A 14733-nucleotide genomic window follows, 5' to 3' on the forward strand; every position below is an offset into this window, starting at 1 on the left:
CTTCTCTGAGCTGCCTTATGAAAAAAACGAGCGCACACATAGAAACTCGTAAACAACTTAGTAAGGTTGAGTTGTCCTTCTCATGCAAGAACACCTTTATCTCCTGTGTGTAGACAAAGCCTCTGCTGAGACATCAAGGTTAGTCAGCTGAGCTCGTGTGTGTGTGTTTTAAATCAAGTAACACGGTTTGTAGGTCGCCAACCGAGTAGTTTACTCGCTAACACCACAGTTACAGGACAGCTGTAACCTAGCTGCACGAAGTTGTCGTAAAAACCATGAGGTAAAGTTAAACTCGTAGATGTTTGTATAATTCCTTGTGCCAAGTCAAATGTACACACACACACACGAACACAAACAGGCAAACATGCAGTAGTTGTTCAGAAAACCTCTCATTAAGTGGCAGGGTTTATTTAAAGTGAACACTCCCATTTTCTCTTGCTGACGTGGGTGAGGGAGTAACTCATTTGTAATTTGAAATAGATCGGCTGACAAATGCGCCACTGTAAGAAAAAAGGCGCACGTTAGAAGCTCGGTGAGTAAAGTTTCTCTAGTCAGTGTGGTAGCAGTAGTAGACGAGTATTGACGGAACACAGCGCAGAGAGACAGTCTGAATGTATTCGTTTGTGCTGGGTTTGAGAATCATCAAAGTCATTGTTTGTGACTTCTTTCTGCCATTGTTTGTTGCTGTTTGTTTTCCCACAGACTTTATATAATTGACGGTTGTGTGGATGTAGTTATTTCGTTATAATTGTGTTTGTTTTCTTCATTTACAGCTTAGTTTTAGTTTGTGTTTTTATTTAGTGGAAGACTTCTTATTTCATAGGTTCTGGTGGTCTGTGATGGTGTTTTTTTAGGATGTTGGGTTGTTTCTGTTGTTGTAGAGAGACTTTTATTTTGGCAACACAAACAAAGCAACAGCTTTTTGTGTGTGTATAGTAACTGGAGGTGCTGTTCATACTACCTGTGCCAGGTAGTATGCCAGGGTTTCAACATGTTCCAACTGCTGAAACTGACAGATTATGATTGTGAAAGGTTGTGTAATAAGAATGTGTAAGGAGTAGTCATTAGTAAGTCATCAAAAAAGGCCATTCGTGTGTAAGTCAGGAATTTCGTAACACTTTCCACTTAATTGTACTAATGATTGAAATGTGGAGGTCATTTAAAGGACTACATTCAAGCTATGTTCATGTGAAATATAAAAGACAGTTCGACCAAATTATTACCACATTATTTATCATTGTTAGAAAGAATAACACACAGTTAAATTGCTTTGTAATGTGATTTGGTTGAAGCTAGGGCAGGGAGTAATAGCAGATTATTGTTAAGTTTTGGTCCTGAGTGAAAGGCAAAGAACAGCTACGAACTGTGTATTACACTTCTTTTATATCAAGAAAACAGCAAATACACATTAAACAGAGCTATATTTCACAAGTCTGAGACAAAACATTTAACAGTAATCATGTGTTGTGTCTCATTATATATAGTATATACATTGAATCTTATATGTATATTGAATAATATACAGTATATTCTTATTGAACAATTACCCAGACCTAAATGAAAGAAAACACCTTCTAATAGATCAGTGATGCCCAAACTGGGGTTCTTGGCTGGAGGTCAAATATCTGAAGGGGCATGGGACTGTGGAAATTTTGGGAACCACTGTAATAGATCATGTTGTTTTTAGTTTGAATGGTCACAGGATGCATCACTGGTCATATGCTCCCTTGAGAGACTCATGCCCTTATCTTGTGACAAGCATGACAAAGTTGTTAAAGTTCTCATGCAGACACATGTTCCCTGCAACTAAATATGAAAATGAGATGTAAAAGTTGGCTGCTGGTCTTTGCACAGTCAAACTGCCTCCAAGGCTTTAAAGAGATGTGGATATGTTCTACCTTTAAGCGAAGTCAACTTAAGAGTTCAGTAAACACAGAGCAAAAGCACAGTGTCACTGTCAATTCCCAGTTTGTTAGTGCAATACAAATAACGTGTTTTGTAACCAAAACAAAACCAAATGAAGTACTTACTTGCCCTTTGTACAGAACAATTCACTTCATTAGAAACAACAATTTATCATGCAACCTTTATCCTCCTGCCACCAAGCAGACAAGTATTTCAAAGGTTATATTTTCCTGTCACAGCAGCCTGAAATGTGCAAGGTTTCTTTGCTGCACCACCGACACAAGCTCACAGTTTTATATACGTGCTGCACATCAAACCAAGTTTTGCGGAAATATGTAGGAATATGTCTGGATATGATCACATCTGCTGTGCAGGAAAAAACACCATTGTTTTCCCCGCACAAGTGATGTGTCAGAAGCACAGAAAGAATTACTAATGGAATAAGCCTTTTATAAAGCAAGCATTTCTAAAATAAGATGTTTTTTTGGGTGACATGAATGTGTGCAGATTCTCTTTAATGCAGGATGAAAGTATTGCCACAACAGCTAATTCACCTAATATCTTCATGTTGTTTTTGGTTCGTCTGACTTGAAGTTATGGAATTAAAGTTTTACACACTTTAGAGACCATTTTTCATTTTCATTACACAGTGTTAAGAAGGAGAAACTGCACTGCAAACTAAAAAAAATATCTAGACAGCACCTTTTTTTGCAATAAAATTGGCTAATCAGTTACATTTGTTTAAACTTTGAACTTCATTCAATTAAATTTATACCCAAAGTTTAAACTCCAGTGACAATCTTTTACAACATAGGGACATTGAGAAACTGATGATTTGGAAAATGATTTCCTCCCTGGACTTTATGCAATCTGGCAACCGTCATGCACCAAACACGACTGCTTATATTTAGGTTTAAACTGAAAAAAATACCCACATCTTCACAGAAACTCATTAACAGAAATTCAATGCCAATGCACAGGTACATTTGTTTTATTCATGACACAGCCATCAACTCCCCACAGTGTCATTCTTGATGCTTCCACCAGGTGGCACTAAAACAGGGAATGTTATAAATCTTCGTTAAAAGTTAGATTTTATTGCATTTAAAATTATGTTTGAGTAAAGCACAGATATGTATTTATTTTTTTAATTTTGTGACAACAGACAATGACGCGATTCACTGCATTCGGTTATGGTTGTTGTAGTACACATAATCACCACTAGATGGTGCTACAAGCACAATTATTACTTACTTACCAAATACCAATGCTGTGTCTTCGTGAAACTTTAATTTGTGCAAATGGACCAATGGTGTTCGGCGAACTCGTGTTGTAGAGAATCGTTTTAAAACACTCTACGTTTAAAAGTTGTCGTTACCCAATAAAATATGACACACAGACTGAACATGTCGTAGTGCTATTACCAGCAACTTATCTCTTGCTAACATATCGGTCATATTTTGCATCGTTTGATAAAAGTCCACATAAAGGCTTTGGATGGAGATACGTGAAATAAAAGTATTAGCAAATAACTAGTGTACTTCAGCACTGCGTGCCTACAATCTACAGCATCTTATCAGACATGTTGGTTTCCTGGCAGATCAGCATGTCTCCTGCACGAAGCACTGATGGTGCAGTTTGTAATCCAAAAAGAGTTGGCACGCATCTCATGTACACGTAAGCAGATAAGGTGAAACAGATAAACATGTCATACATTTTTTTTAAATAAAATACCACTTTTTTTGTGTCCCATACCGTACCATGTGGTATTCTACATCAAAGTAGCTGTTAATAACACAATTGTACTGATGCATCATCCACAACAGTTGCAAACGGTTAACATCTTTCTCACTGATTTCTAAAGAGCAGCATCCAACATAGAAAAATCCATATCAGTCAAACTATAGTTTCCACATTTTCAAAGATGAACTGGCAATTACATTTTTTTTTCTTTGAACTTTAGCACTTTCACTGCAGCTGCAGAATTTCCCACATCCTCACATTTCCAATAAGTACAATCATGACAGGTATAACTAGAATATGATTACTGGTAAGTCAGTGACAGAGTAGGAAGTCTTAGATCTGGGTAAACCTGACATTTCGTTTCATGTTCCGTCTTGTCTAATTGCACTAAAGTTTTTTTGGCTCATGAAATCTGTTGTGTGTGCTATTCCCTTACAGGAGGTAGCTCCAGATTGATGGAGAACAATGGCACGAATCTCGATGGACTGCGTGAACTCTTTACCAGGGATTCCACTGAGTGTCCTGTCGGTGCCCATGGAGAATAAATACAAATGTCAGCAGTGTCTCCAGGTCCTGAGGAAGCCTGTTCAGGCTCAGTGTGGCCACCGCTTCTGTGTTTACTGCTTCAAGCAGCTCACCAGGTACACCGGAGGTCCACCGACCAACCCTAATGCTTACCTTCTTACTGGACATGCTTCAGTACATCCTTAGTTCTTACCTCTGCTCATCTCTGGGGATTATTATTATTATTATTACTGTTTTTTTTTGGTGCATCCAAATCACCAGTACCAGCTACTTCACACAAGCTCATCGGTCACGTGACTGGACTCTATTACTGATGTTAATCCACAAGGATCTGGCTCACTGATTCTAAAGGTGTTCCATTGTGTTGTTTTTTTTCCCCCCGTTTCTCTGACTCATTGGTTGTTCAGTGTTGTTCTTACGCATTGTGAATTCATTAGCTATAGAGCTGGAGGAAGGAAAAACAAGTTAGTTCACCTTCATTAACATGTCAGCCAGTAAATGACGCGTCAGTGCAATCAAATTCAAACAAAAACAAACTCCAGTGGAATTGAATAAGGTTAGGGTGAGCTGGATTTTTTTTCAGTTTTGTAATACTGTCATGAATATTTGAATTGCTGTCAGAACAACTATCGTTGTTACATCCGCCTTCGAAAACCCAAAAATTGGTCAACCTCTTATTAATAATACATTGGCTTTGCATCTTATGTCCATTGACATTATCATTAAATGTAAGGTGAAAGTGTTGGACCTCATCAGCTTAATGAAGCTTGGGAAAAGCACCTGTGAAATCTACGTTTTTAAATGGGAATTTCCTACTGTGTCTCAAAACACAGGTTGTAAAGATAATTTCACTTGTGCTTTTTGTTTAGCCTTTATAGTGTGTGTGTGTTTGTAATTCTTAGTCATTTAGGTGTTGTCAATCCATTTTACTCACACATTTCCCACACAAGGATACAAATTGCATGATGTGTGTCTTTCACTGTTGTTGCATTCATTGATGATTCATCCATTTCATACCGGTCATTCTGTTCCAGTTATAAATTAGCAGAAAACTGTCAACCAGCTGTGTTTTGATTTAAATTATAACGTCACACAAATTGTTTTGTCTGGTAGTTCTGGGCCAAAGCCTTGTGAAGCTTGTCGTCAAGAGGAAATGTTTGAGGAGCCTACGTCCATTCTCAACAGTAATGAGGTAAGCTTTTGAAGTCTGCATGTTTGCCTAGTTATCTGATAATTCATCTGTGTAATAAGTTTAGCAGCCTTCACTCCCACACTCCCACTCTTTTAAGGAAATGCATGTCTCCAATCCCCCTCCCACACACACACACACACACACACGAGACCATTACTGATGGGGCTTTCCTTCACCGCAGCCACACAAAGACAGAGTGGGCTGCATTTGTGGTTTCCTGACTGACTGACTGACCTCTTTGTTATTTGCCCCTCCACCAGGCATTTCCTGACAATGCAGCAGGTCGAGAGATTGCAAGTCTGCCGGCCAGGTGTTTGAATCAGGGCTGCAACTGGACAGGCTCAATAAAAGAGTATGAGGTGAACTAAAAAGTTTTTTGTTTTTTTTCTCAGCATTTTGGCTGACTGTTGCTTTGTGTGTTTTCCTTCTTCTTTCCCACACCCAAAACCAGTACTTTGTAATCTTTCTCTTCCTGGTAATTGATATATGTCCCAGACTAGTGTGTTCCAGAACTTTCACTTCACATCGTGGCTGAACAATGTGGAACAGTGTAGTCATGTTACAAGTAGTGCAGCAACTGCTGTAGGGAAAGAGGAAGTGAAACATAACGTGGTCTGGAAAGTCCCTAGTATCTTACTAATTTATCAACAACAGCTCAGTTGGAAAGTACCAGCGCCATAAGAGGCAGCTCAAAGCGAAACTAGACTGCTGATGGCGGGATGAGACGCCATGACTTGAAAATGAAACTGCTGCATTTGGAGTTTATAAGGGAACTTCACAAAACAGAAACACCTTCTCTCACACTGTGGTTTGTCCAAATATAGAAAAGCCCCTTCAGTATCAGGAACACTGTCTGCTGTCTGACATGTGTATGTTTGAATGAGTGGCATCTGTTGACAAGTTTAATGATAATGTCTCAAGTGTTGGGCAAGTTGATAAGTTTTGTTGATGAAGTTCTGTGTACTTGTAGTGGCTGTCTTCTGTTTGAGGTTTTATTGAATGCAGTTGACAGTTGAGGTTCAACACAGGAAATGTTGTAATAGTGTGATGACAGGAAACATGTTTAAAAAGGAGACACAAGACAATTGTTTTGCATGCTTTGAAAATGTGCTTGTGATTGGTTTAGCTCGCTAATTAGCCTCTCTCTTACAAGTGAAACAACAAGCTTGCTTTTCTATGACCATTGAGATCAAAGTGCGCTGTAGTTTTATTAGTGTTGATAAAATGGTTACAACTACTTTGTGACATTTTGTGGGCAGCCGTGTGAGTCAGCGTTGGTTTGCTGCACTCAGCTAGCTAGTCATTCACTAGCCGTACACGCCCAAAACTACACAAAGCTGGAAAAAAGGAATAAATGTGGCACCAAGTGGTGTAGCAAGGACAGGGATCTGCCTGAAAAGCTGGTTAAGATTATTTTGGACGTTCCCGTCGTGGTTTGCAAGCGTAGCGTGTCTGAAAGTGAGCGAAAAACATGCTAACCTACCTGCGGATCCTGCTGTGTGGCTTCGACATGTTGCTGGTAGTCATTGTGAAAGGGACTGGCATCAGGGTCAGCAAACTCCACCTCGCTATCAAGCCACGCCCCTTTTAAAGTTGTGTAATTTTTTCGATTATTATGTATTGCAATTTTCTGTTCTGTTTTTTTATAGTTTTACTTCCACATCTTCCTATTTTTGTTGGGGGTAAAGAAAAAAAAGGTTGATGTGTTTTCAGTGCTGTCTGTCCGTCTGTCAGCAGAATAATTTAAAAATGACTTTGCCATTAAACTTCATCAGAGGGTGAACACATTACATTTGGGAGGTGCAGATTGTGTAATGGGTAGTTTTAACAACAGTTGCTGTGTTTATGAGAATAACATGCACAATGTAAAGTGTGTTTTATGTACATGTAAAAACATGTACAGCAAAAAAAGAGGTGGGTTGTTGGTGGAGGTTTGTGCTCTCAAGCCACAATCTAATATTTTGTATGTTTTAAGGTCAGATGTCTCTTTTTAACTGAATTCTTTATGGGTTTTTTTTGTTTGTTTGTTTTTTTTTTTAATCATGAAGCATAATGGATTGATGATAACTTAACACACGTATTCAACGCCACATGCATTATTACAGTGATGTACAACTGTTTGACCTTTCACGCACTAATGATAAGGTGTAAAAAAATATAAAGCTTGCTTTTCCACATTCTCGCCCACATAAATGTTTGGGTGTAGCTGGAGATGTTTATTTACACATACCTAACTTCATTCATGCTAGTTATTTTGACAACAGGTGTGGTACTTGAATTATGTGACTGACAAAAGCAATACTTTTTGGATCATCTGCTAAGTGCTTGGGTATGGGACAGATAATGAACAAACCCATTTGGCCTGCGTGAGAAGCACAAACTGTCTATGTATGCATGAATGAATGAGTGAATGTTCTCGGTAATAGGCTGATGATAATAAAGAACCTGTCCTCCATACACAGGCGCAGCATGAAGGGCGCTGTGAATTTGAGCGAATACAGTGCGAGGCCTGCCAAGCATGGGTCGTCCACACAGAGAAACAGCGACATGATGAGAGAGAATGCGAGGCGAGAACACTGAACTGCAAGTACTGCAAGATGACGTTCAACTTTAAAGAGATTAAGGTGAGGCATGGAGACTGTGTACAAGTAAAGCGGTTGCCGGCTCTTTTGGACAACGCAAAGTAAAATTCTCCTTCAATTGTGTATTTTAGGCCCATGATGAAATTTGCCTGAAGTATCCTTTACAGTGCAAGGACTGTGGCAAGAAGAAGATCCCAAGAGAAAAGGTTTGAGCTATTTTTCAAATTACCCTTTAAAGGGTCCACTGTGTAAGAATTAGTGACATCTAATGCAGTGTTTCCATCGTGGTACGGTTTGGAACGGTAAAGTTCTGGGTCACCTTTACTTGGTGTGGGCTGTGCACAATGGACGCGTAGTGTGACGTCATACTGGTGCAACCACCAGAAAAGAACATGATGCAACAGACTACAAAGGAGGACTTCCAGCAGCTTTTTTCCCACCTGCTCCATTTGTGGCTGTGGCACAACAAGATGCGAGGAAGTGACATTTTTTTGTTGTTGACTGTCGTGGGTGGAGCTGGTCTACCTCCACCCTGACCATACTGGGTGGAGGTAGACCCGGTACGGTCAGGGTGGACATCACAGTGTCCAGTGATGGATGAGAGCTTTTTTTGCTCTCAAATCTCTTTTTTGCTTGCAAATCTATTTTGTGTGAGTGAACACAAATGTATCTCCATACTGTAAGAGCCGCTTTGCATTTCCACATGCGCATACATGCCTGTGGTTCTATCCGTACTAAAACAAGGGACCGTGTCAGTCTAGAACTCCATACGTGTTGCGTACTCTAGTTGTACGTGTGTGGGTTGCAGTGGACTTCCTCATATTCCCCCCCAACAAGCACGTTTTCAAGGTTGCCGTGTCCTTGACTAAAAGAAAAACACACCACCCAACTGGACTGGAAAGTGTTGTACTACACAGAACATAAGCAGCTGGGACATACAGTCAGTGCAGCATGAAGCTGGAGGTGGTCGCACATTTTGTCCTCATAGGGTTTTACGTGGACCAACACAAGATCAGCAGATGGCAAAATCCATGTCAAGTGGACCCTGGCAGAACGTTGCAGTTGGTTTGACCCTGGCCTTTATAGTGACACCCATTCCTTTCCTAATGACGTCAACAACACAATTTTATCAGGGAGCGATGGTGGCCTTCAAATACTGAAGAGAATGTCAAGATAAACTTTGCCCTCAACACGGGAAATACACACTCTGAAACATGGCAGTGTTAGATGGCAGCCACTGCAAGGCCAGCCACTTACCTAAAGTATATAAAAAATGATTACAAAAGACAACTTTCTCACTTTATACAAGGTCTGGAACTTGTTTTTCTCCATCTTGAAATAGAATTACAACGCACCATCAGGTTTCTTGATTGAGGTTTCAGGAATTTTTTTACTTTTTTGTTGAGGCATTTGTTTGAACTAACATTTTTTTGGCCTCTCTGCCCACAGTTCAGTGATCACACCAGGACCTGCACCAAGTCGAAGAGTGCCTGCCCGTTCAGTGAAGTGGGCTGCAAATCTGTGGTATGCGTGCTAATGTCATCACATATAATCCTTTCATTGTGTTGGTTTTCACTGAAGCAGGTGCACAAAAATATAGATTTAAATACTGTGGATCTTTAACAGTGTAATTCAACATTACAAAAAGGCCATTTTCAGACATTCACATGTGATGAATCTCTGGGTGAGGTGCATTTCTGTGAGCACCCCAGGAGTATCCAAGTCAAGGCGGTGGCCACCTGGCTTTAGCCTGCAGGAAGGAGGACACCACTTGCTGTGGATTATGCTCCTCCTGCCGTGTTTTCACATGAGCTCACTCGGACAATATCCAGAGATTTGTCTAGAGAATGGGCAGGAGAATGTTCAGGGGGAACTTTTGCAGACATTTGTGTTCTCACAAAAATCTCCAGCCATATCTGGACTTCAGTGCATGAAGACACTTAAAATCTCCTTGGTGGGTTTTGATCTGTTGTGCACAGAGTTATAGAAAGTGAGGTTAATATTTTCACAAAATCCTTAATACAAAATACTTTATCCAATGATGGGAGGGGAGATCATTTTGAACACATTCCAAGTTATACCCATGTTTTGAAAATAAAACAAAGATGGCTATTTGGACAGGAAGCCAAAAACATGTTAAAAATGCCAGAACATTTAAGATCGAAACGGGCGTGAGACAACTTCCTTTAAACGGAAAACCAACAACACACACCCGTTCAAAAGTTTGGGGTCACCTATACAATTGTGTTGTATTTTCCATTAAAAGTCACACTTTTATTCATCAAAAGAGTTTCAAAATGAATAGAAAATATAATCAAGACATTGATTAGAAATAATGATTTTTATTCCCGACCTGACCCAAACTAAATTGGCCCCGTTGTACTTTTCAGATAGATAACGGAAAGCTCAGTGATCACGAGAACAGCAGCACCATGGAGCACCTGCGCCTGCTGTTGCCCATGGTTCTGTCCCTGTGTCGAGCACGTGCAGATACTCCTGGTCCTGGAGAGTGGCAGGAGGACTCTGGTCTGGGCCTTTACAGAGCTCCTGAGGAGGGAGTCACAATGGGCATCGGGGCCACATCCTCCTCGCAGTCTGTGACTCTCGAGAAAAAGGTGAGTCCCAGTAGATTTAAAGCTGCAGGTTATGTTCTTATTCTGCCTCAGTTTAGTCCTTATTTGTACATTATTTGTATGCAGAGTCCTAGAAGTTGAATATATCAAACTGCTGAATGACCAGGAAGTTTGAGCAGTTTTCAGTCAGTTATACTCATAAAACCGGTTTACAGCCTTCTCGAGTGTGGATTTGCTGTTGTTTCTAGCTTTGAATGAGGATCTAATGTACACATTTGTTGTCGTTTCTCCAACAGGTGACCGCTTTAGAAAACATAGCGTGCGTCCTGAATCGTGAAGTGGAGCGTAGTTCGGTTACGTTGGAGGCTTTTTCGCATCAACATCGTTTAGACCAAGAGAAGATTGAAAGTTTATCCAACAAGGTGCGGCAGCTGGAGAGGATGGTGAACATGAGAGACTTGCAGCTCTCCGAGAGTGAACAGCTGGTGCGGGAACTCCAGTTTTGCACATACGACGGGATATTTGTCTGGAAAATCACAGATTTCTCACGCCGCAGACAGGACGCTGTGGGAGGACGAACGCCTGCTATGTTCTCACCTGGTAAGACAATCGCCACAATCATAGGTTTTGTGCATGTGGCGCATCTCACTTCCCAGCCTTAACATGTGAGTGAACCAAGCTCATGGTTCGCAGGATCTTAACACTTGGCTTGTAGACAAGGGAAATTCCACTGAACTACACCCCTGTTTTCCTTTAGGGAGTGTGCACGTCACTCCTATTCTCATATGACATCGTTTTCAGGCTCTGTTTACATTTTGGATTCCTCTTCTTTTTCCTCCTCGTCACAGCTTTTTACTCCAGTAAATATGGCTACAAAATGTGTCTGAGGCTGTATCTGAACGGCGACGGAACCGGCCGAGGGACGCACCTGTCGCTGTTCTTCGTGGTCATGAGGGGCAGGTTTGACGCGCTGCTCAAATGGCCTTTCAGTCAGAAGGTAGGGGAAAACTAGCTGTGCACACGTTCTCATGTTCAAACCAGGACTGTTTTTCTTTTAAAAATCACATTGATTGTGTGCAGCATCTCCTTGTGAGTGTGCACAAAGTAACATAAATAGTTCTGGTGCTTCTGAGAGACAGAATCGCTCTGCCTGTATTGATTCAGAATGTTTTCATATCTTATCCTGCAGCACATTAAATCATAAACTGTATGAAGAGACGGCAATTAAACCGGAACTCCTGCAAAATGAAAATGCTGTTGCATTCACAAGGGACATTGGCCCCCTTTACACCTGGCATTAAAATGTGTCATCTGTGATAACATTGCAATCGAATAAAGCCCTGACCACTTGTAATTGCAGGTGTAAATACACCCAAGGTTAGATTGTTATATGATCTGCGAAATCACTTCAGGAGGTACAGACGTCACAATGCGTGGCTCCAAGGAAAGCTAATGTGAAAGCGGCGACAAATCTCCAAAACTTTGTCAGTTTTCTGCTCGTCAAAGAACGACTTCTTCCCCTACGTCGTAAAACGAAGAGGTGTCCATTAGGGCCGGAGACGCACGATGTACACTACCGTTCAAAAGTTTGGGGTCACCTATACAATTTTTTGGGTGTTTTCCATCAAAAGTCACACTTTTATTCATCAAAAGAATTGCGAAATGAATAGAAAATATTAGAAAGATTAGAAATAATGATTTTTAGTCAAAATAATAATTTTGCCCTTCAAACTTTGCTTTTGTGCAAGTGCTTTTCCCTCAAACTTTTGAACGGTAGTGTATGTGGTGAAGAAGTATCTGATCACAGAAAGCACATTCTAATTCCAGGTGTAAAGGGAGTCATTGTGTTACCTCAGGCTTAGCATCCATTTGATCCATTTTCTAAAAGTGGCTATAGAGAGCTATTATGCACCTACAAACAGTTCATTTTAAACACGATAAAAAGTAACATCGTAACATTCTCCCCGTTTCCTCAGGTGACTCTGATGCTCTTGGATCAAAACAACCGTGAGCACATCATCGACGCGTTCCGCCCCGACATTACCTCCACATCCTTCCAGCGGCCGATCAGTGAGATGAACATCGCCAGTGGGTGTCCGCTGTTCTGTCCGCTCGCCAAACTGGCCAGCAAAAGCCCGTATCTGAGAGACGACACCATTTTCATTAAAGCCATTGTAGACCTCACAGGCTTGTAGAGTGTAGACTGTGGAAGCTGCACCAAAGTTTCAGGAGGGAAAAACAAACGATGGTAAATGATAGTAAATACTGATAATATTATATATATATATATATATATATATACACATAATTATGACTATAAATATGTGAGCATCATATAACATGAATCCACATATACATATATTAAGACATTATGTTGAATCCTATATAGTGATTATACATAAAATAATCTTATTTTATATAATATACATATATAAAATTCATGTACAATTATGCATTATATAATGAGTACATTCTTAAAAATGTGTCTTGTTGGGTCTCCTTCATTAACACGCAACGTCAAAAAAACTTCATATTTCACATGTGTGTGTGAGTGTGTGTGTAACACATCAATCAGTTATTAACTATCGCCTCCTCCTCGTGCAACACTGAGCGTAACTTTGGCTTCTGTCATTCTGTCTAAAATAATAATAATCAGCCAGTGGAGCCTCAGTGTCAGTGCACCCAGCTTAAAGTCAAACTGTCAGGAATCCCTTTAAACGTGCTCTGCATCAATGAAGGACATAAACACATTATACAAATGCTTATACAAAAATGTTACTCGATAGCTTGTATATGTAGACATATAGCAAGTTGTGATTAATGGAAAAAAAAAAAATCGTATTTTTCTGTTACATTAAGTCACAGGAAACTGTAAAAATTAACTTTCTTACTGACATTCTACTACTGGCATCAAATATTTATTTCCACTTAATTCTATGATATGTATGGGTTTCTTTGTATTGGAAATGCTTTGGTGTATTTCTTGATTATATATTTATAACATTGTAATCATACTTCAATGTTTAGACATTAATTTGAACCAAGAAAACAAACAATCAAAAAAGATGGATCAGGGGCTCTGGATAAAATAATCTGCAATTCATATGATTGTTTAATGCTTTGATTATAATAAAAATACATGCATCATATTTCCCAATTACGTCACTTGTTGCTGTCGTCTTCTTTATAATTTTTTTGTCAAAAAATCCAAAAATGTGTTTTAATTTCTTATTTGTCAATATTCACTGTTTTCTTCTGTGCTAAATGTTATTAAGCTGAAATTCTTGTCAAACTAAAAAAAAAAAAAAAGAACGTGCCAATGCAATAGGAAAACCATTTTACTTAACACTAAAAACAGCAATAAAACCTGTAGAAATGTGATTGACATTGTCACCATTCAACAAGAATTTGTGATGTACTGGATTAAAACTTGTATGAAAATGGATGACATTTTCCACTCTTTAAAGAGGAAGCGACACTGTGTAAATACAGATAAAAACAGACGCCTATAGTCACAGAGACTGTCTGTCTGCAGCAAAGTGCTGATGGAAACATCAACCACACGAACCTACTATGTAAAAAAAAAGAAGTGGTTAGAAACCACTGTATTTAGTTTGTTTCTGTTGACATGAATGTGGTGAACTGTTCATCTGCAGAACACATTTTACTAAATGTAGGTCAGTTATGTCAAAAGCTACATGAATGTCTGATTTGTGAAGCATCCGACTTAGATGAACACATTAACACAGCTCATTTTATATCATGGAATATGTTGAAGAATGTGCATTGCATTGAAATGATCCCACCACAGGACCACATTTGGGCAATCACGGTTTTTTTTCAGTCAAAAGGAAGTCACATCCCTACAGAAGAGGATTAGGGCCACACAGGAAAAAATATTTGAGTTCTGACTACACTCAGAATTCTGACTTCATTCTGACTTTATTCCCAGAATTCTGACTTTATTCCCAGAATTCTGACTTTAATCCCAGAATTCTGACTTTATTCCCAGAATTCTGACTATTCTGACTTTATTCCCAGACTTCCCGACTTCCTGCTCACATTACGTAATTTTCTGGCGCATAATGCGATGCCTGAGAAGCCTAAAACCCCATTTCTCCCAGTTGACGCGACAACACATAGCCGGCGTTTTCAGAAATCTCCACTTTGGCCGGAGTTTTTAGAAATAATAATTTTCTGTGATGGGGTTTTC

General features: G+C 39.7%; 1 protein-coding gene across 2 annotated transcripts; it reads left to right on the forward strand.

Annotated features, from left to right (window-relative positions):
- Positions 1 to 2: 2 nt before the first annotated feature.
- traf2b (Tnf receptor-associated factor 2b) lies at positions 3 to 13909 on the forward strand. Of its 2 annotated transcripts, none has more exons than XM_083902110.1 (11): positions 3 to 138; positions 4087 to 4289; positions 5287 to 5365; positions 5626 to 5724; positions 7828 to 7989; positions 8079 to 8153; positions 9397 to 9471; positions 10338 to 10562; positions 10817 to 11120; positions 11369 to 11517; positions 12497 to 13909. In XM_083902110.1, the coding sequence occupies exons 2-11, from the start codon at positions 4114 to 4116 to the stop codon at positions 12713 to 12715; spliced, it is 1563 nt and encodes a 520-aa protein (XP_083758236.1). In that variant the 5' UTR covers positions 3 to 138; positions 4087 to 4113; the 3' UTR covers positions 12716 to 13909. The 2 variants fall into 2 exon arrangements, with proteins under 2 accessions (XP_083758236.1, XP_083758237.1); XM_083902111.1 differs by lacking the exon at positions 3 to 138 and adding an exon at positions 514 to 532.
- The last annotated feature ends 824 nt before the right edge of the window (positions 13910 to 14733 follow it).

Source organism: Microchirus variegatus (genome assembly GCF_963457635.1).
Source record: "Microchirus variegatus genome assembly, chromosome: 16".
Lineage (NCBI taxonomy): Eukaryota > Metazoa > Chordata > Actinopteri > Pleuronectiformes > Soleidae > Microchirus > Microchirus variegatus.

What these genes read in the sequence shown, in the direction of transcription:
- traf2b (XM_083902110.1), top strand. Translation starts at nt 4,114, where the DNA reads ATGGCACGAATCTCGATGGACTGCGTGAACTCTTTACCAGGGATTCCA. An exon ending in CCATTCTCAACAGTAATGAG is followed by an intron (nt 5,366 to 5,625) that starts GTAAGCTTTTGA and finishes CCCCTCCACCAG; the next exon opens with GCATTTCCTGACAATGCAGC. An exon ending in GCCTGCTATGTTCTCACCTG is followed by an intron (nt 11,121 to 11,368) that starts GTAAGACAATCG and finishes TCCTCGTCACAG; the next exon opens with CTTTTTACTCCAGTAAATAT.